The sequence below is a fragment of the Salvelinus fontinalis genome, chromosome 38 (genome assembly GCF_029448725.1).
Source record: "Salvelinus fontinalis isolate EN_2023a chromosome 38, ASM2944872v1, whole genome shotgun sequence".
NCBI classification, from domain to species: Eukaryota; Metazoa; Chordata; class Actinopteri; order Salmoniformes; family Salmonidae; genus Salvelinus; species Salvelinus fontinalis.
In genome coordinates, this window is record NC_074702.1 from 9,811,846 (window position 1) to 9,833,357 (window position 21,512).

At 46.0% G+C, this 21,512-nt stretch overlaps 2 protein-coding genes across 5 annotated transcripts in view; one reads left to right on the plus strand and one right to left on the minus strand.

The window, feature by feature from the left end:
• LOC129837501 (chromodomain-helicase-DNA-binding protein 4-like) overlaps nucleotides 1-7,309 on the minus strand; it is a 33,178-nt gene extending 25,869 nt beyond the window's left edge. For 2 of the 4 annotated variants that reach the window (XM_055903721.1, XM_055903720.1), the window contains exons 1-12: nucleotides 7,099-7,309; nucleotides 6,577-6,768; nucleotides 5,929-6,050; nucleotides 5,426-5,701; nucleotides 5,140-5,258; nucleotides 4,672-4,771; nucleotides 4,290-4,491; nucleotides 4,062-4,183; nucleotides 3,822-3,948; nucleotides 3,313-3,482; nucleotides 2,633-2,881; nucleotides 2,070-2,273 (exon numbers count right to left, since the gene is read on the minus strand). In XM_055903721.1, the coding sequence (XP_055759696.1) occupies nucleotides 2,070-2,273; nucleotides 2,633-2,881; nucleotides 3,313-3,482; nucleotides 3,822-3,948; nucleotides 4,062-4,183; nucleotides 4,290-4,491; nucleotides 4,672-4,771; nucleotides 5,140-5,258; nucleotides 5,426-5,701; nucleotides 5,929-6,050; nucleotides 6,577-6,631 (1,746 nt within the window). In that variant the 5' untranslated portion in view covers nucleotides 6,632-6,768; nucleotides 7,099-7,309. Of the gene's footprint in view, nucleotides 1-2,069; nucleotides 2,274-2,632; nucleotides 2,882-3,312; nucleotides 3,483-3,821; nucleotides 3,949-4,061; nucleotides 4,184-4,289; nucleotides 4,492-4,671; nucleotides 4,772-5,010; nucleotides 5,110-5,139; nucleotides 5,259-5,425; nucleotides 5,702-5,928; nucleotides 6,051-6,576; nucleotides 6,769-7,098 lie in introns of those variants that run through there. The other 2 variants (XM_055903718.1, XM_055903722.1) reach the window with 2 other exon arrangements.
• A 7,144-nt stretch (nucleotides 7,310-14,453) lies between these two features.
• LOC129838180 (protein Wnt-4-like) lies at nucleotides 14,454-21,448 on the plus strand. Its single transcript, XM_055904975.1, has 9 exons — nucleotides 14,454-15,057; nucleotides 15,269-15,503; nucleotides 16,887-17,040; nucleotides 17,779-17,863; nucleotides 18,040-18,171; nucleotides 18,341-18,483; nucleotides 18,594-18,734; nucleotides 18,868-19,030; nucleotides 19,156-21,448. The coding sequence occupies exons 2-9, from the start codon at nucleotides 15,415-15,417 to the stop codon at nucleotides 19,323-19,325; spliced, it is 1,077 nt and encodes a 358-aa protein (XP_055760950.1). The 5' UTR covers nucleotides 14,454-15,057; nucleotides 15,269-15,414; the 3' UTR covers nucleotides 19,326-21,448.
• The last annotated feature ends 64 nt before the right edge of the window (nucleotides 21,449-21,512 follow it).

The following is a 21,512-nucleotide window of genomic DNA, read 5'->3' on the forward strand; positions in this document are numbered from 1 at the left end:
AGTCAGGAAGTTAAAGCTTGGTCGCAAATGGATCTTGACAACATGACAATGACAGCATGCATACTTCCAAAGTTGTGGCAAAATGGCTTAAGGACAACAAAGTCAAGGTATTGGAGTGGCTATCACAAAGCCCTGACCTCAATCCTATAGAACATTTGTGGGCAGAACTGAAAAAGTGTGTGTGAGCAAGGAGGCCTACAAGCCTGACTCAGTTACACCAGCTCTGTCAGGAGGAATGGGACAAAATTCACCCAACTTATTGTGGGAAGCTTGTGGAAGGCTACCCGAAACGTTTGATTCAAGTTAAACAATTTAAAGGCAATGCTACCAAATACTAATTGAGTGTATGTACACTTCTGACCCACTGGGAATGTGATGAAATAAATAAAAGCTGATATAAATCATTCTCTCTACTATTATTCTGACATTTCACATTCTTAAAATAAAGTGGTGATCCGAACTGACCTAAGACAGTGAATTTTTACTAGGATTAAATGTCAGGAATTTTGAAAAACTGAGTTCAAATATATTTGGCTATGGTGTATGTAAACTTCCAACTTCAACTGTAGTTAGAATTTTTCTATCACAACACTGAAGTGTAAGAGGCCTCCATTTTTTAAATGGACTGGATCTTTATATTTACCACTTGGATCCTGTTTCAGTAATAATGATATCACACCTTCTTGTTGAGTATCTGATAATCTACCATTTATATAGGAGTGGTTAAAACATGCTAATAATGGTCCTCTGAGTATATAAAAAAAAGTTTGGTATACTTCCACTGGTATGCCATCCAGCCGGAGTTTTCCCAGACTTAAATCAAATCAAAGGTTATTTGTCACGTGCGCCAAATACAACAGGTGTAGACTTTACAGTGAAATGCTTACTTACCGGCTCTAAGCAACAATGCAAAAAAGGTATTAGGTGAACAATAGGTAAGTAAAGAAATAAAAACAAAAGTAAAAAGACAATGAAAAATAACAGAAGCGAGGCTATATACAGTAGCGAGGCTATAACAGTAGCGAAGCTATATACAAGCAGTATGTACATGTAGATATGGTTAAAGTGACTATGCATATATGATGAACAGAGAGTAGCAGTAGCGTAAAAGAGAGGTTGGCAGGCAGCTTAGCCCCAGTGATGTACTGGGCAGTACGCACTACCCTCTGCAGTACCTTGCGGTCGGAGGCCGAGCAATTGCCGTACCAGGCAGTGATGCAACCAGTCAGGATGCTCTCGATGTTGCAGCTGGAGAACCTTTTGAGGATCTGAGGACCCATGCCAATTTTTTTTTGTGCAATCTTCACAACTGTCTTGGTGTTTGGATCATTCTAGTTTGTTGGTGATGTGGACACCAAGGAACTTGAAGCTCTCAACCTGCTCCACTACAGCCCCTGTCGATAAGAAATGGGTGCGTGCTCGGTCCTCCTTTTCCTGTAGTCCACATTCATCTCCTTTGTCTTGATCACGTTGAGGGAGAGGTTATTATTCTGGCACCACACAGCCAGGTCTCTGACCTCCTCCCTATAGGCTGTCTCGTCGTTGTCAGTGAACAGGCCTACCACTGATGTGTCGTCTGCGAACTTAATGATGGTGTTGGAGTCGTGCCTGGCCGTGCAGTCATGGGTGAAAAGGGAGTACAGGAGGGGACTGAGCACGCACCCCTGAGGGGCTCCAGTGTTGAGGATCAGCGTGGCAGATGTGTTGCTACCTAACCTCACCACCTGGGGGCGTCCCGTCAGGAAGTCCAGGATCCAGTTGCAGAGGGAGGTGTTTAGTCAGTTATTATTATTCTGTCCTAGTTAAAAACAAGTTATCATCCAATAGACTTTGATTACATTTCCAATATCCTCGCCCACATGGAAATTCTGTAAGAGTAATATATATGGCAATTATGTGAGGGTCCGACCGCATTCTGTCCCCTAACGTGTTTATGTTAATTAACGGTCAATTACCATGAGACCAGCAGTCTTTTGCATGACAATAACCGTCTGACAAAATGTAATGGACGCCACAGCCCTAATTAAGCCTGCATATTACAGTGGCATATTGCTGGTTGAGCGTGTTACCTGTAGCTCTTGGACCCAGGAGCAGTGCCAGTAAGACATGTTGCACCATTTGACAAAGAACTGCCTCTCTGGTCGGCCGGCCAATGGGACAGGGTCTGGGGCCTCGGCTGGGAGGTCCAGGGGGCGGAGCACAGGTGTAGGGGGCGGAGGTTCACCCCACTTCCAGGTCAGAACCTTCTGGACCTTACCCTTCATGCCCGGGCACTGAGGGAAATTCAGGAACAATCAGATATACATTCACAAAGAAATAGCTTGTGTAGAAAATACCTTCTTTGTCAATCATGTCAACACTACATATTGCATTTATATCTGCAATCTTCCGTCATTATACATTTAAAAACCAATGCCAGCGTATACGAGGAGAGATCAGAAATGAGAGTTAAATTGCAGTTGTATAGCTGACTCAACTCAAATCAAGAATTCCATATGATGTAGGTGTAGCCACCCACACATGTATAACAGAACATGTTCTTTAATAATCATGTACATCCAACACCCATACGTTGAGATGAATTCTCTCTCTCTCTCACAGACATACACATACACAGGGTGGCAGGGCTCACCATGCAGCGTGGGCAGATCCATTCCCCGTTGGGTATCTCGGGGAGGGGGGGGTTGAGACAGTGGATGTGGTAGGAGGAGGTACAGGTGTCACAGCACAGCAGCTCTCCTCCATCCTTACACACCCTGCAGAACTCTATGTGATGGTCATCCTCCTCCTCTACCCATCCCTCATCCCTCACCACCTCCTCGTCCTCCCCCTCTCCCTCAGACAGCTCCTCTCTGGCCTCCCACTGGATCCCCTCTTTCTCCTGCAGGGAGGGAGGAACAAAAAGAGAGTGGGAGGAGAGAGCGGGGGGGAACAAGAATGTGGGAGGGGTGTGGCGGAAGGGGTAGTGAGAGTGCAGGAAGGGGAGTGAGGAGGGAGAGGGAAGAGGTGGGGGGGGGGGGGGGGGGGTGTTGAGAGGAAATGGTAAGAGAGAGGAGTGGAATGATGGAGGGGAAGCGAGAGTTGGGGAAAGGGGGAGGTGATGAAGGACAAAGGGAAGGAGAGAGAAAGATAGGAGTGAAAGAGAGAAGGACCAGGACAGAATAAGGTCAACATCAAAAATAGGATATCACACCAATCTTTAGTCATTAAAGAGAAAATACATACAGTGTATACAAGCAATATGGTGTTAACTCTACCTAGCCACGGGTTGGACTATGGGCCAACTTCAGACTGGGTACATTGTGTACTTACACAGTGGGGGCAGCTCCACTTGCCCTCGGGGGCCTTCTCCATGTCGGGGTCCAGACAGACCATGTGGTAGGCCCTGGGACAGGTGTCACACAGGATGATCTCCCCTCCCTGCTGGCACACCTCACAGTAGTCCTGGTGGTCTGTCTCATAGCCGTCACCATCCTCCTCAACTGGGATTGGAAGAGGAGGAGTTAGGAGGGAGGGAGATGGTACATGATGATGTTCCTGTTAAAAACATCTAATATTATCAGAGGATTGGCTGAGAGCCAGGTCCTTGGTTTCAGCCCAGAGCAACTACATCTGATTCCTCTAGTCACACAATCATCAGCAACACAATTAGTTGAATCAAGTGTGTTAGTACTGGACTGGAACAAAAGCCTGCACCCCCTATAGCTCTCCTGATCTAAGGTATGTGACTGACCACTAGTCTACATGCTATAGCCCAAGCTAGACACCTCCATTACATAGAATAAGAGGTCAAGAGATGACAGTTGCACTCCCATGCCAACCTTTCTTCTTCTTCTTGGCGGTCTTGACCTTCTTCTTGGAGCGGCTGCTGTGGCTGTTGTTGCCGTCCGACACTTCAAAGATCCCGTCGTCAAAGTCACTCTCCACGTCAAGCTCATCCTCCTCACTCTGACAACAACACAGGGAAAGAGAGACAAAGATACAATGATAGAATTGTGGGACAGAAGTATGGCAAGGCTTACTGCATTTCAGTTGATTCTCAGACAAGTTAGTGTTCTTACCGAGGATCTCTTCCTCTTGCTGTTGAAGCCTCCCAGTTTGATCTTGAGCGGAGCCACCTTCTTGGCTTTGGGCTTGGGGGCAGGCTTAGGGTTGGGCTTGGACCTCCTGCGAGCATTGGGTCCTGCAGAGGGAGATGGAGTTAAATTATTCCCTTATTCTACAATGAATAGCCAACAATAATATTATACATGCGCCCTCCATCTGCACTCCTTTAACTTGTTCCTCACCTTTGCCCTCTTTGGTCTTGGCCTTGCGGAGTGGGGGTGCAGGCACAGCGGGTACAGCTACAGGTACGGAAGCAGGTGTAGCTGGAGGGGAGTCTTTAGTGGCACTACCCCCCGCACCTGTATCCCCTCCTGCCACCACCATGCTTTCCACGGCCGCAGCCACGTTGGCAGCTGCCAGGGCTGCGTTGGCACTGGCACAGCCCTACAGAGGGTTAGACAAGGCAGGATGGAAATCAGGACCGTTGCTATAAAGAACATGCAATCATAGTCAAAATACATTTGTAATGTATTGTATTAGCAATGTTATGTTATGTAATTGCAATGTAATGTCATGTTATAGCAATGTAATGTAATAGCACTGCCTTGTATTGGGTTGTGTTACCTTCAGAGGGTTGTTGGTGCTGAACTCCCTCCACTTGGCCATCATCAGAGTCATCATCCTGGACACAGCAATCTTGGGGTTCTTGGCTGCGATGAGGGGTCTGGGGAAGAAAGGCCAAAGGAGTGGCAGAGGTTAAGTTTGGGGCACTCTACGGGAAGCCAGCAGAAAGCGGATGTTTGCGGTTTTCAGGGATACAGTATTTTCAACATAACTTCCATTTGCTCTGAAAAACAGATGTGGGGACTCCGTTCAAGCGTCTTTTAACGCCTGCTGTTAGTTTAAGTTCGGGGTAGAAGTAGGGGCAATTTCAGACTGGTCGTAGCTAGCTCAGTCACACACCGATATGAAGTAACTTTCTCCCCCGGTCCACAAACGCTGTGCTACCCAGGTGAAGTGGTACGGAAATGTGCTACAGTGGAAACAGAAGGAGAAAGTAGAAAACATGAGATGTGAGAGAGGTGTGTTAACCTGACAAACTGGCTGAAGGCCTTGTAGTTGGTGATGGTGGTGTAGTCCTTCTGAGTGAAGACATGGTCGATGTCTTTCATGCCCCAGTCCTCCAGCAGCTGAGTCGAGCTCTTGGGCTCCTGGAGAGTGGGCGGAGTGAGGATATCATTACATTCAGGGTCACTGAGCTAACAGGGTCATTAAGTGCATTGCAGGGGCTGCTTCAAATCCAAACAGAGAACAGCTCCAACGTCTCCCTTGTTCACCCCACCCGCACCACCCACATCCTCTTAGCCTTCATCCTCACCTGGCTATCTTCATCATCATCTTCATCTTTCTCTAGTTCTGGTTCTTTGCGTTTACTCTTGGAGCTGGATGAGCCTCCACCTTTCTCCTTTTCTCCACTCGCCCCCCCTCCCTTCTTCTTGTCTTTGGAGGAGCTGGAGCGCTTCTTCTTCTTCCCCCTCGGGGCGTAATCACTTCCCTCGCTTTCTGACCTGGCTCTACCTCCTCCTCCCTCTTCCTCCTCCCTCGCTACTTGCTCTACTGCTAAGAAGGGTTCTGGTGAGCTGACTGGCACCTCCTGAGAGGAAACAAAATGAGTCAACATAGATGCAAATATGAAGAAAGAAATCTCACAAATGCTGAAAATGTATACTAAGGACAGGTCAAAAGGGTCAAAGGCTAGGGGCTATCCGTATTGTTATTATTATACTTCAAAATGCATTCTTCCCTCCCAACTTCCTTGGAGAAATCCCTGAAATCATTGACTAGGATACTTCATGTAAGGAAGGATGATGCCCATCCTACCTCTCTGACAGGTCTTGGTCTCTTGTTGATCCTGCTCTCACGGCTCTTCTTGGCTTTCTTCTTCTTCTTTGACTTGGTGGGGACCTCGACGTCAGACACAGCCTCTTGTGGTTCCTCCTCATCTGCCGATGGAAAGGGTACAGAAATTGATTGAATAAAATGCGTAATTGATTGAGAAAATTACGCGATAATTATATTCATAAAAATATATTCAAATTACTGAGGGATTTGTATACAATTCTAAAACTGTCAACTCCAGACAAGCTTTATTGACAGTGTTTTGGATACATTTTGATATAAAGAACGCACTGAACGCCAGTTGCCAGTACATTACCAAACAGAGGCATGACTCGTGTGACTGCCAGCAAATGGTCTTGGACGCAACTTCTAACAACAACACGCATGCATTGACAGTGTAAATATTTACGCACTCTCTATTGGTAGCTAGCTAGCGTGCTATCAAGTTTGCCAACTAGCGTAGAAGCAAAACATTCGGCTAGCTAGCTAACTGGGCTGCCTAATGTAAATTGTCACGACTAGTAACCAGACTAGAGTAGCTAGCAAATCAGCTAGCTAACTAGCTAATGTAACGTTAACTAACGTTACCAACCTGCAAGCCTGTTCTGAAAAAATTGATTGCTGTCTTACCATGTGCAAGTGCCGTAGGTTCCAAGTCTTCCCTCTCGTCCTCGCTTCCCGACATATTTCAATAATAATGAATTTAAATTTAAAGCGAGCTAATCCCTCCACCGAACCCTGCCCGATCTTGTGAGGGAGGAGGGCAAATGACGTGTGGGTGGTGGAGAATGGATCGGGGGTGTCCTGGGTAGGGGAGGGTCGCTGTAAGAAGAAAAAAAACCTTTGCTTGAATTAGCAATCCTATTGGTATTTCTCGAATAATAAGAAGTATTTATTACAGTGACAGGTCACGGTGTGACATGTTAACTATCTTATTACATCGAAAAACATTTGTTTTCAATTGGCATGCCTGTCCACACCGCACAGGAAGCTGTAGCAATGGACACCCGTCAATCATCGTGTATTGAATAGAAAGGTACATTATAGTACTCTCTGAAATACTGCCCCACTCGCGATACAAACTCAATTTAGGCAAACTTACAGTTACAGTCAGGGTTCAAGTGAAACCCCTAAGACTTGTGAGAAACTTACTGTAGTCCCTGTTAGAGATGGGTTTCCTTCGTGTAATAATTGTCTCTCAGCAATTGTATTAGTCTTTAATATAAATTAATGAGAAACAATATCCAGTAAAATATGTCGTTAATGACCCCACAAAACACGTTGCACACTCCGTCCCCCTTCTCTCCCCCAGCCTCAGTGGCTAGTAGAGCTTAGCTAACATCCTCACAAACACACAAAGGGGGCAGACATCCCAGAATAATCCTCCCCCCTCCCTCGGACTCACACAACTCTGCATAGTTACCTCGCAACAGACAGACCATAATACTCAGCTTGCACGCACCTCCCCCCTCTACACACGCACACACACACATGCTCATGCACATACATTTCTACTGCACACACACCCTTCCTCCCAGCTCCTTAGAAACCCCGTTGTCATGGATACACTCATCCTCCCGCCCTCTCTCTGACAGACCATAATACTCCAGCCACCAACATCCCATAATAAACACAACTCCTAAAAAGACAGGAGAAAAAATACCAGTCACATGGTCTCCAGGGAAACTCTAGGCCACTGGTGACAGACCATAATATTCACAGACTGTCCTCCTGGCATGTCTACCACTGCACACAGAAGACCTATGGAAGCACACAGGTAGGCTAGGCTACCACTGTGCGTACTTACAGACTGCACTCACAGTATAGGACTGCTTTATAACACTTGCATGGGAATAACTCTAGGCTAACTGTACTGAAGTACAGGGTACACATGGCTTAGTCTTAAATACACACATCAACACAACACAACAGGTTTGCCACACACATGTGATTGTTCAGGACCCACAGGGATACCAGAAACATGTACTGTTGTGTTAATGATCGACCCGCTGTGTCACATGTTAGGTATCTGTCTCTGGACTCAACAGAACAACTTATGGGATGGCACAGTGCAGTTGGGGTATATTGTCCACATAGCCTTCACAGCCTACCTTTTGCATGCAGTGCTGTGGACAGGGTAGAGGAAACTAGAATGTGAAACAGGGTCAACATTGTATTGACCGCCACAGAGAATTCAACCATTTGGAAAATAATCTAAAGCAGTGGTTCCCAACCAGGGGTACTAGGACTCCTGGGGGTACCTGGCCTATCCACAGGGGGTACTTAAGAAGACTCATCAGACCATAGGCCTACTGGAAAAATGCTCATGAGGGGGTACTTCAGGGGTACTCCGGGCAGAGCAAAATTCAGCTGGTGGTACAGTAGCTGAAACAGGTTGGAAACCACAGATCTAAAGTATACACAGATGCATTCAGACTTGAATTGGGCAACAGATGGTCAATAGATTGCATTGACCAGGGATGTTAACGTTTTGATGCCGTGTTTGCAAACACACTACCTGACAGCATTGGCATGTTTTTATTTTGTATTTTATTTAACTATCAAATAAAATAAAATGTTATTAGTCACATGCGCCGAATACAACAGGTGTAGACCTTACAATGAAATGCTTACTTATGAGCCCCTAACCAACAATGCAGTTTAAAAAAATACGGAAAAATAAGAATAAGAAATAAAAGTAACAAGTAATTAAAGAGCAGCAGTAAAATAACAATAGCGAGACTATATACAGGGGAGTACCGGTACAGCGACAATGTGCGGGGGCAACGGTTAGTTAAGGTAATATGTACATGAAGGTAGAGTTATTAAAGTGACTATGCACAGATGATAGGCAAGTCAGTTAAGAACAAATTCTTATTTACAAAGATGGCCTACCCCAGCCAAACCCTAACCCGGACGACGCTGGGCCAATTGTACGCAGCCCTATGGAACTCCCAATCACGGCCTGTTGTGATACAGCCTGTAATTGAACCAGGGTCTGTAGTGACCCTTATGGGGTGGCACCTTGTGGCATCTTTTGACAACTGCAGAGGTAAAAAAATGGGCTTTATCAATTAGATTTGATCGATTGATCAATTGATTTATACCCTAATGTGTTATTACTGAATCAGTGATAAGAATCAACTCATCTGGGATATGTGTGATGGATGCATTTTGTTTACATGGATGGACTGTGGACTGTCATGCATCACTCTGAATGGTTGGACTCTGTCCTTATGGGGTGGCATTTTCTAGATGGCAGACAATAGAATGGTATCATGTTGTTGTTGTGAATGTGTGTGTGTGTGTGTGTGTGTGTGTGTGTGTGTGTGTGTGTGTGTGTGTGTGTGTGTGTGTGTGTGTGTGTGTGTGTGTGTGTGTGTGTGTGTGTGTGTGTGTGTGTGTGTGTGTGTGTGTGTGTCTGCTTTTTTTCAGAGTGAATAAGCAGACGAAGAAAATTCAATTGTTGCTATTTACACTTGTATCTTTTTGTTCTACCTTTCATGTTTTATTCCCCTGATAATTACAGGTGAAAATGCTTAGTAAATCAGTTCCTAAAAGCTACTGAGCCAAACCCACAGAATTAACTCACTCTCACCTTCTTTCTCTCCTGTGCTCTGTCACTATGAAAATTTGGGGGTAAACCTTCCTCTGTCCTTCCCTCTCCATATCCCCCCCCCCCCTTCTGAATCACAGCGGCACAACATCCCATAATACTATGTCTCTGTAACAGGAGCCTGCTGACCATAAAAGGGAACATGTAAATAGTCTAGTGTGCCTTCTTGTCTTTGTCTTCTTTCCTTGATCTGCATTGATGTGCAAGAAATGGACAGGTGAGAGAAACTCCTTAGTATGCACCTACAGTACATTGCTTTCACCTATCCTGTGTTTTCAGGTCAGTGCAGAGATTAGGAGAGGAGACCTTTTTAGACTATTGAGATGCACCCATGTATAGTAGCCCTCTGAGCCAACCCCTGGAGATGAAGGTTGGGGAGGGAATGGGGGCAAAGGAGGCGGTCTGAAGTCAGACAGGTAGACAGACAAGTGATGACAGGTGGGGTAATGAAGGAATACACCTCTAGACGGGGGGGGGGGGTGGGGTTAGACACACCCACGACACACACACACAAAGGCATCCAGAGAAAAAGGGACAGGTAGGCATTCAGACAGACAGACAGATCCTTAAAAACATAGAACAAACACCTGTCCAGTAGATATGTCTTCTGGTGCTGTACTAAATAGCCTGGGATCCTACTCCCTCTACAGGTCAAGTGCACTGATTGTGCCCTGGATGCAAGAGGCCCTACACCAGAATAATCTCTGCCTGGGTGGGGTTTAATTAGCTATGTTTCTACTGGGGTAATGGTCAATTGAAATTCAGATTGTTTTTATTGTTTAGCTGTAAAGAGTATGTCTTCCAGGTATGACTGTTATTGTTCAAATGGAGTTGCCACACCGAACCTGGAGGGAACCCAATGTCTCTCTACACCTGTCTGCCAGTGTGTCCAGCCCAGGTGTAGTGAGCCATTACGCTCTCTGTCTTTCTGACTGCACACCACATAACATTTCCCCTCGCCATGACCCCAAGCCCAATGTCAAGCCATTGTCTGTTGTCTGCAATTGGATGCTCTGTTACCCCCCCAAACTCATGCACCCCCCCTTCCATTTCATAACACCTGAATCCCATAGTATTCATAGCACCATACACACAAACATGCACATGCACATTCACACACACACACACCCATTCCAATCTTATCACATCCATCCCATAATATTCACAGCTCCCATCACCACCTCTCATACACAGAAACATGCTATGAGTGCAAGCACACTTCCATGTGGTAGTACATTCAGCAGTACTAATTTACTATTCAGCCCCTGTCCTTACAATGGAAATGGGTAGCTTCAGAAGAAACCTCTCTCCCCGGTGGGTGTGCCTTTACAGTATATGGTAGTGTCTAAGTCAGATATGACTGCTTTGTTCATACTCAGGCAGAGAAAACAGCTAGCATTTACCCTGGGGGGGGGGGGGGAAGAAAGAGAGAGAGAAAGAGAGAGAGAGAGAGAGAGAGAGAGATACCATCCGAGAAAGAGCAAGAGACAAGGAGAGAGAGTTACCACCAGAGGGTCGAAAAAAGGAGGGATCAAATTTCCATAATAACCTAAGAAAAGGCTTTGCAATAGAGTTGATGGTTACCAAGGGCGACCATGGGAGAATGAGGTCAGCTGGCCATCCAGTAATAATCAGCACACTATGATATAACAATACAGTAGAGATATCTGGATGGAGTGGCAGTGCAGCCCTACCTGTTAAACTAGCTACATCATAAGGCTATAGGGCTGAATTTATATAGCACTTTTTCAATGCTCAAAGCACTGGAACTCACGACAGTATCCACCACCAATGTGTACTCGTGCCCCATCAGTTATATTTCTTTGTAGGATAAAAATATCAAGATATCATTTTTTATACACAGAATTAATTCAAAGATATTGAATTTGGCCACAGTTGCCCCTTTGAGGTGCGCCGTGCATAACACCTCTGACTGCACCCCCCACCTGGACGTTAGGAAACCTCTAAGAAGTTACACAAACTACTAAATAGGCACAGGTGTTGGGGTAGCTAGTTCACACCTGCAACGTGACTATAGACAATCAGAGCGTAAGAGCGTAAGTGAGGCCATCTAGGATGATAAAAAAGGCTCCAACAGGAGGAAAGACAGATAAAAAAAGAGGGGATGTTATTTACGAGAGAGAGGTGAAGGGACGGAGGGATGAGCACAACGGAGGCCCCGGACGTGACAGTGGCGAGCCCATCGCCATGGCATTGCTGGGGGATACAGCAGAAGACGTCACTGAGAGAAATGGATGGACACAAAGGAGGAATACGACATGGAGTAGAGTTAAAGGGAGGAGGGAAACCGAGAGAGGGACTGTTCAAACGGAGAGAGAGAAAGGTTTGGGGAGGTGGGAGGGGGGAGGTGGAGCCAACCTAGAATTAGGTTATTTATTTGTTTGTTTGGAGAGGGCCTCGTGTCACTGGGTTCAGGTAGACTATGGTATGCCATCAGATAGTGATATCATTATAGGTCGTAGGGCAGGGGTCAGCAGAGCAACAAGGGCCTCATACACCTCTTTCAACGAGTTAACCAAACATTGTTCAGCACTATTACATTAATTAGATAGGCCTATAAGTGATGGGCATAGGTCACCAATCCCATCCCTGGACAGCCAAAGTGTGCAGGTTTTTGTTCATACCTAGCACTAAAACACCTAAATCAACTATTGGAGACCTAACACAAGTAATAAATTAGTTCACTCAGATGTTCCAGTGCTGGGCCGGAACACACCCCAGCAGCAGGGGTATCCCTAAGCACGCACGCACGCACACACAGTGCTGTACTCTACATCCCTGAATTTTCCTTTCTGCCCCCTTTCCCTTTACCCCTTAACCTCAGTTTAACACCCCAGTAGTTTCTCTCTTCATCCCTCACTCCATCCATCCCTCCCTCCCCTCCACTTTCGTGATTTATTAGCCTCAGTTCCAATATTTGTTGCCAGTGTGTTTTCTTCCCCTTGTCTAAATGTCACCCCTTCTTCTAAGACAATATAGAGAGGCAGAGAAAGAGCGAAGGAGAGGGCAAGTACGGGGGAGATAGAGGAGGGAGGGGGGGAACTCGTAAAAAGAGCAACAAAGTTTGGGAAGATTAAACATTAGGTAAGACACTTTCTCACATATATACACAAAAAAGCTTAGTGTCGCAATTCCTGGACGAGGGGTGGGTGTAGTCATCTCTATTTCAAATCCAATTTTATTTGTCACATGCCCCGAATACAACAGGTATCTTACAGTGAAATGCTTACTTACAAGCCCTTAACCAACAATGCAGTTTTAAGAAAATACCCCCCAAAAGTAAGAGATAAAAATAACAAATAATTAAAGAGCAGCAGTAAATAACAATAGCAGGGCTATATACAAGGGGCACTGGTACAGAGTCAATGTGTCAATGTGCGGGGGCACCGGTGTCGAGGTAATTGAGGTAATTATGTACATGTAGGTAGAGTTATTAAAGTTGCTATGCATAGATAATAATAGAGTAGCAGCAGCGTGGGGGGGCAATGCAAATAGTCTGGGTAGCCATTTGATTAGCTGTTGAGGAGTCTTATGGCATGGGGGAAGAAGCTGTTTAGAAGCCTCTTGGACCTAAACTTGGCGCTCCGGTACTGCTTGCCTTGTGGTAGCAGAGAGAACAGTCTATGACTAGGGTAGATGGAGTCTTTGACAATTTTTAGGGCCTTCCTCTGACACCGCTTGGTATAGAGGTCCTGGATGGCAGGAAGCTTGGCCCCGGTGATGTACTGGGCCGTACGCACTACCCTCTGTAGTGCCTTGCGGTCGGAGGCCGACCAGTTGCCAAACCAGGCAGTGATGCAACCCGTCAGGATGCTCTCGATGGTGCAGCTGTAAAATCTTTTCAGTCTCCTGAGGGGGAATAGGTTTTATCGTGCCCTCTTCACGACTGTCTTTGTTTGCTTGGACCATGTTAGTTTGTTGGTGATGTGGACACCAAGTTGAAGCTCTCAACCTGCTCCACTACAGCCCCGTCGATGACAATGGGGGCGTGCTCGGTCCTCCTTTTCCTGTAGTCCACATTCATCTCCTTTGTCTTGATCACGTTGAGCGAGAGGTTGTTGTCCTTGCTCCACACATTCAGGTCTCTGACCTCCTCCATATAGGCTGTCTCATCGTTGTCGGTGATCAGGCCTATCACTGTTGTGTCATCAGCAAACTTAATGAATATGGTGCTGGAGTCGGGCCTGGCCGTGGAGTCATGAGTGAACAGGGAGTACAGGAGGGGACTGAGTACGCACCCCTGAGGGGCCCCAGTGTTGCGGATCAGCGTGTTGGATGTGTTGTTAACTACCATTACCACCTGGGGGCAGCCTGTCAGGAAGTCAAAGATCCAGTTGCAGAGGGAGGTGTTTAGTCCCAGGGTCCTTCATCTTCTGCTGGGTATTTCATACAGGCCACAGTAACCACTGCACGTTTCAGTCAAACACACAATGTGGTATCAGAGAGAACCTGTAGCTAGGGCCACTGAATGAACAGAGACATATTCTGACAGGTGCTTTTAATGTTCTTGGAAACTGGTGAGTACACACACAACACACCACACACCACACACACACACACACACACACACACACACACACACACACACACACACACACACACACACACACACACACACACACACACACAGGCTCTAAATGAACCATTCAGCAGAATTCTGTTTAGCTCTCCCTCTCTCCGGTCCGGGTCACATATTATGTCTTGTGCTTAACATGCACAATGGAACCCATGCCATTCATCAGTGTCAATGTACTGTAGTGTAACCATTACACAGTGTCCCCTCCCTCTGATTGCCACCCTACATCTCTTCTCTCTCTCTCTCTCTCCCGCCCTCCCTCTCTCCCTTGCTCTCTCTCTCCTTTATAACCCATCACTCCCATCTCACCATTCTCACTCTTTCTTTCGGTCTTTTACGGGACTGGACACACATTATTTTTCTTAACGAGGGGAAGCAACCAAGGGACAAACAGCAGAGATGAAAAATGCTTTTTTACATATTTACCTATCAAAATTTTAGGGTCTTTTTTGGATGTTGAGTTTCCCTCACTTTTGTTCTTTGTGTTATAATATTAGTCTCTTTCTCTCTCAAACATTTTCTAGAGAGAGAGAGATAGAGAGAGAGATAGAAAGAGTGAGAGAGAGATAGAAAGAAAGATAGAGGGGAATCAGACAAACAAAAAGTGTCATAATTTGATCACTGTCTGCCAAATTATTCTAAAAAGTAATTTTATTTGGTCCAGAACGATACTATTTGGATTTGACCATTTTTATTTTCTAATTGAGTTTGTTTAGACGTGTACCTGGATAACTTGACATGACAATACCTTCCTATAGGCATGTTTCTGCTATCACAGAGGTGCAAATTGTTCATCTATAAGATTGATACCGTTCACTAAGGAATTTGATTTCATTTTCAATCTGGTCAGACACATTTCCAAAGAGAAAAACTACTGGACAGTGCTGGACATGAACTGGTAAGAACCCACGTTTATTACTAAGCTGTACTCACCCAGAGAACTTGTTATGTATTATACATAGCATTTTTCAAAGAAAATGAAATAGCTCCCTCATCTACAGTCTTGATCACAGACCTGATGGTTGTGAATAAGCTGTAAGAGGGAGAGATGAGCTTCTCCAACAGAACACATTACTTAACTAACCAGGTCGACCTTCTCCGAACTGCAGATATGAGGGGATCATCCCCAAGCTCGGAACCAGAAACATAGAACTAACTGACACACTGACGGACAACGAGGCATAACCGTGGAAACGGGCAGACTGCCGCCCAAGTACACTCACTGACCCACGGAGACGGACAGACAGACAGTCTGATGCCAACTGTCTCTGCTGTCAATCTCACGGCACAACTCCTCCTGCTGTTGCTATGGGCAACCCACCCGACCATGGCAACCAACTGGCTGTAAGTCTGGCGTTCCGGGAGGAAGAGAAAGAGAGAGTTTGTTTGTCATGCTATAACTTTTAAAAGATGGTGACGTGCCTCTAAATCTCTTTCTGTCGCTCCCCTTTCACTCTTTGTCTCTCCCTTGCTGACCTTTTCTCTCTTGTCCTCTCTCTCTCTCCCTTCACTGTGTCTTCTCTGTCTCTTTGGTCTGCCGGTCTTTCTCTTGTCCTCTCTCTCTCCCACCCTTCACTGTGTCTTCTTTGTCCCTTTTGTCTGCTGGTCTTTCTCTTGTCCTCTCTCTCCCTCCCTTCACTGTATCTTCTCTGTCCCTTTTGTCTGCTGGTCTTTCTCTTGTCCTCTCTCTCCCTCCCTTCACTGTATCTTCTCTGTCCCTTTTGTCTGCTGGTCTTTCTCTTGTCCTCTCTCTCCCTCCCTTCACTGTATCTTCTCTGTCCCTTTTGTCTGCTGGTCTTTCTCTTGTCCTCTCTCTCCCTCCCTTCACTGTATCTTCTCTGTCCCTTTTGTCTGCTGGTCTTTCTCTTGTCCTCTCTCTCTCTCTCCCTTCACTGTATCTTCTCTGTCCCTTTTGTCTGCTGGTCTTTCTCTTGTCCTCTCTCTCCCTTCCTTCACTGTATCTTCTCTGTCCCTTTGTCTGCTGGTCTTTCTCTTGTCCTCTCTCTCCCTCCCTTCACTGTATCTTCTCTGTCCCTTTTGTCTGCTGGTCTTTCTCTTGTCCTCTCTCTCCCTCCCTTCACTGTATCTTCTCTGTCCCTTTTGTCTGCTGGTCTTTCTCTTGTCCTCTCTTTCCCTCCCTTCACTGTATCTTCTCTGTCCCTTTTGTCTGCTGGTCTTTCTCTTGTCCTCTCTCTCCCTCCCTTCACTGTATCTTCTCTGTCCCTTTTGTCTGCTGGTCTTTCTCTTGTCCTCTCTCTCTCCCTCCCTTCACTGTATCTTCTCTGTCCCTTTTGTCTGCTGGTCTTTCTCTTGTCCTCTCTCTCTCTCCCTCCCTTCACTGTGTCTTCTCTGTCCCTTTTGTCTGCTGGTCTTTCTCTTGTCCTCTCTCTCCCTCCCTTCACTGTATCTTCTCTGTCCCTTTTGTCTGCTGGTCTTTCTCTTGTCCTCTCTCTCCCTCCCTTCACTGTGTCTTCTCTGTCCCTTTTATCTGCCGGTCTTTCTCCATCCTTCTCTTTCTCTCTCTGAAACCCTGTTCCCTGTGTTCACTCCTATTTCACCCATCATTGGCTCTTTCGCCCCTTCTCTTCCTCTCCCTCTATCCTTATCCTCTATCTCACCATTTACCCCCTCACTCTCCCTCAATCCCCATTTCCCCCACTTTCTCTTCCTCTATCTCCCCCTCTGCCCCTCCCCTCTCTCTCCTGCATCGTCCCCTTTCCCTCTCAGCTCCCTGGCGAGGATGCCGCGCTCGCGGCCCGTGTCGGGTGCTGCCCCCTGTGGGCGGCTGAGGGGACTGTCCGTGGGGCAGGTGGGGGTGTGCAGGGCGCGGGGAGAAGTCATGGAGTCTGTGCGCAAGGCAGCCGAGATGGTCATAGAGGAGGTATGAGCCTGGGGCAGAACTGTCATCGGTTGTGTTACAAAAGTAGTGAAGTCCATGTGGAAGAGTTTCTTTAAGATCAGCCATTGTCTTTCTCAAAATCATCTTCAATCAGCATCATTAGCGCTGTTGTTACAGTCATCTTCAACATCATCATCAGCGCTGTTGTTACAGTCATCTTCAACATCATCATCAGCGCTGTTGTTACAGTCATCTTCAACATCATCATCAGCGCTGTTGTTACAGTCATCTTCAACATCATCATCAGCGCTGTTGTTACAGTCATCTTCAACATCATCATCAGCGCTGTTGTTACAGTCATCTTCAACATCATCATCAGCGCTGTTGTTACAGTCATCTTCAACATCATCATCAGCGCTGTTGTTACAGTCATCTTCAACATCATCATCAGCGCTGTTGTTACAGTCATCTTCAACATCATCATCACCAAAATCCTCTTCTTCAACCGATATCCATATCAATCAGTGTGGAGGAGTGTCATCATTAACCTCCTCAATCATCCTCATCATTTGTATTTATTATTATTATTATGATCATCTTCTTCTTCCTCTTTAACCAGCATCATTAACATCCCCCTCATCTGTACTCAGTAAAGTATTAAACAATTGCACCAGTTTGACCAAAGTTCACTCTCCTCAGCACCTATGTAAAATGTCTATCTGCCTGTCTATATGAACCCCGAACCCTTGGTCCCATTGGCTTGGCTGTTGGTCGGATCAGTGCCAGCACCAGTTTCGTAATCGGCGTTGGAACTGCTCCACCACCCCGCGTGGAGTCAACGTGTTCGGTAGAGTCATGAGCCAAGGTGAGGACAGCAGGGCCTCTCTAGTTACCAGTGGAACTCTGTGGTTGTACCACAGTCATTAACATGCTGGTAACATGCTGGCCGTTGATTCCACATGGCTGAAGTCAGAAGGACTAAGGACATGTGATGACATGGTAAATGACTCAATTGCTGTCTTGAACTCTTCTATAAACCAGGCACCCGTGAGGCGGCCTTTGTGCACGCCCTGTCCTCGGCGGCGGTAGCGGTTGCAGTAACGCGAGGCTGCAGCCGGGGGGAGCTAGAGCGGTGTGGCTGCGACAGAAAGGTCAGAGGGGTCAGTCCCGAGGGTGAGTCTGGGGTGTGGGCCTCTGATCCTCTGTCTACGCTTGTGTCTAGACATCGGTCTAAATGTCTGTCTCTCTTGCTGTCTGTCAGTTAAACTTTGTCTCTATTGTCTTGAAATACATAATTGGAAAATGTGCAGATGCTATCAACATCTTTCTTTCTGTCCCGCAGGTTTCCAGTGGTCTGGGTGCAGTGATAACCTTTCCTATGGTGTGGCCTTCTCCCAGACCTTTGTGGATGAGACGGAGCGTGCCAAGGGGATGTCGGCAGGGCGACCCCTCATGAATGTCCATAACAACGAGGCTGGACGGAAGGTTGGTGGCGGTGGGGCACTCTGATGACATCATCAATCTTCACTTCTATCATATTTTTTCCTCGTTTCCTTTGACTTCCTGATCGTTCTTTTACATTCCTCCATCCCCAGGCTATCCTCCATAACATGCAGGTGGAGTGTAAGTGCCATGGTGTCTCGGGATCCTGTGAGCTGAGGACCTGCTGGAAAGTCATGCCCCCATTTCGGCGCGTTGGCGCCGTGCTGAAGGAACGCTTTGATGGAGCCACAGAGGTACAGCCATATATTTGGGATATCATCTTCATTATTCATTTAATAGGTGACAAACCATTGGAAATTAGTGTTTTTTACTGCTTCCAGTCTTTTCAAAATCTCTAACGTTCAACAAATACCCCCACTCACCCAGGTGCGTCTATCCCGTATCGGCTCCAGAACAGCCCTGCTGCCCCGGGACCCCCAGGTCAAACCTCCCGCCGCCAGGGACCTGGTGTACCTCGCTGTCTCTCCAGACTTCTGCCGTCTCGACCCCGACAATGGGATCCCCGGGACGGCCGGCCGACGCTGTAACGGTGAGATTCGGTCACATCAGCAGCACTGGGATAAAGCATTTACGTTTTATTAGGTGATCAGGCTGTTTTGTATGTTCACATCCTTATTTCCTTTCCTCTACCTCGTCTCCATCCTCCCCTCCCAGGCACCTCCCGGCTGGCCCCAGATGGCTGTGAGCTGGTGTGTTGTGGGCCAGGGTACCGGGCAGGCCGGGCCGAGGTGGTGCAGCGCTGCTCCTGTAAGTTCTCCTGGTGCTGCTCGGTCCGCTGCCAGCAGTGCAAAAACACAGTGATGATCCACACCTGCCGAGAGTGAACCCAGTCTATGCAGAACCCAGAGCAGACACGCAAGAACCTTACACTTGTCCAGACACTCTAGAACACAGCCCAGACACTCCAGAACACTACCCAGACACAACAATGCCCAGACACTCTAGAACACAACTCAGACACTCTAGAACACAGCCCAGACACTCCAGAACACTACCCAGACACAACAATGTCCAGACACTCTAGAACACAACTCAGACACTCTAGAACACAGCCCAGACACTCCAGAACACTACCCAGACACAACACTGTCCAGACACTCTAGAACACAACAGTACCCAGACACTCTAGAACACAACACTACCCAGACATTCTGGAACACTACAACGACCAGACCCGTGGAGGCTGCTGAGGGGAGGACGGCTCATAATAACGGCTGGAATGAAGTAAATGGAATAGCATGTGTTTGATACTATTCCACTAGTTCCGCTCCAGCCATTACCACGAGCCCGTCTTCCCCAATTAAGGTGCCACCAACCTCCTGTGTACCAGACACTCTAGAACCAGGGTTCCCAACCTAGGAGGCGCCAACGTTTCTTTTGGGGGGGCAGGACCTTCCTTGACTTGAGGGTTATATTTTTTTTAATTGTTTATACCGATCTAAAACAACACATAAATCTGTGAAGCTTTAGGCTAGAAACAAACGGTAAAATGCCCGAGGAAGATGCGACTCTGGGAATATCTTTGCTTTGTCTCTATGACATTCAGAATCTGAGTTATGACCTAAAGTCAAGGAGTCAAAGAAATTGGACTTTGCTTGGGAAGTAATCTTATACAATGTGTGACTCTCTCGCTATCAATTGATCTATTCACTTTCTGTAAAATATAATATGTATAATTAAATTGAGGTTGATATACATTTTAATAAAACATATTTGGTAGCGGAATAACATTGTGGAAAATCGGGTCAAGACTTTATTTTCCTTATGCATTATTATTATAATCATTAAATAGCCTACCTAAAATCCTAGGTCCCTGAAATTAAACAAAGTTACATTTTTCAAATGTGAAAAGTGGGGCCCTGGGGGAAAGGTTGGGAACCGCTGCTGTAGAACACTGTCCAGACATTGTAGAACAACACTTTGATGACATGTTCTACAAAACTGACCTGACATACACTTTAAGACTCTGGCAAGAACCGTGTGGATAGTATAAGCCAGTGCATTATAAGAGTGAGGACCTACGCATGACAGAAACCTCTGCAAGGGAAGGCAGAAAGGGTGGAATGACCTCTCCCATTACCTCTAATGCCAGAAAGTAGAGAGATATACTAACAAGCATGGAAGGAAGGAAACTCACTGCATAGAGCAATATTCACACTCCCATGGAACATATTACACTCATGATGTACTCTTTCAACCAAAAAGGAACTATAATGCAGCATTGCAAGCCAGCGTCCAACACTGTGTAGGTGATTGTCTAGATCACAATGGCACACAGCCTACAGCGAGCACACACACACATAATTAACTTAAACTGACAAAGCGTTTAAAGCCGAAATTAACCACAACTAACAAGGAAATTATTACAGCCCTTTTCTTAAATGCGTTTGATTTCACTGTAGTAAGTAGTTGCAGTCTTTATACATGTACTGTATTTATGATTCTTGATTTCAGTGTAGTTGGTAGTTGCAGTCTTTATACATGTACTGTATTTATGATTCTTGATTTCAGTGTAGTAGGTAGTTGCAGTCTTTATACATGTACTGTATTTATGAGTCTTTTGATTTCACTGTAGTAAGTAGTTGCAGTCTTTATACATGTACTGTATTTATGAGTCTTTTGATTTCACTGTAGTAAGTAGTTGCAGTCTTTATACATGTACTGTATTTATGAGTCTTTTGATTTCAGTGTAGTAAGTAGTTGCAGTCTTTATACATGTACTGTATTTATGAGTCTTTTGCCACAATTCTGTCTTTTATTTATTTGTACATCAATCATCCTGTGGCCTCCTCCTACCCCTCAGATTCTACCAGTGAGAATACCTGTCCTTTCCCCCCAGTCCGTCTGCATCCATATTGCTTTTGTCCAACGCTGATAAAACAATTGTCATGCATGTTGCTAGTGTTCTGCACAGTTGACTTGGTCAAATAAACTTGTTTTGACCACAGTTTCTTCTATGATGTGTGCTGTATACGTCACGTGAAACATATATAGAAAAATAACAATTACAC

Bases quoted from the DNA above. Each gene is read 5' to 3' on its own strand.
- LOC129838180 (XM_055904975.1), top strand. From the start codon at position 15,415: ATGCCAACTGTCTCTGCTGTCAATCTCACGGCACAACTCCTCCTGCTG. The intron at 15,504-16,886 runs GTAAGTCTGGCG...TTTCCCTCTCAG, and splicing joins ACCATGGCAACCAACTGGCT to CTCCCTGGCGAGGATGCCGC. The intron at 18,735-18,867 runs GTACAGCCATAT...CCACTCACCCAG, and splicing joins GCTTTGATGGAGCCACAGAG to GTGCGTCTATCCCGTATCGG.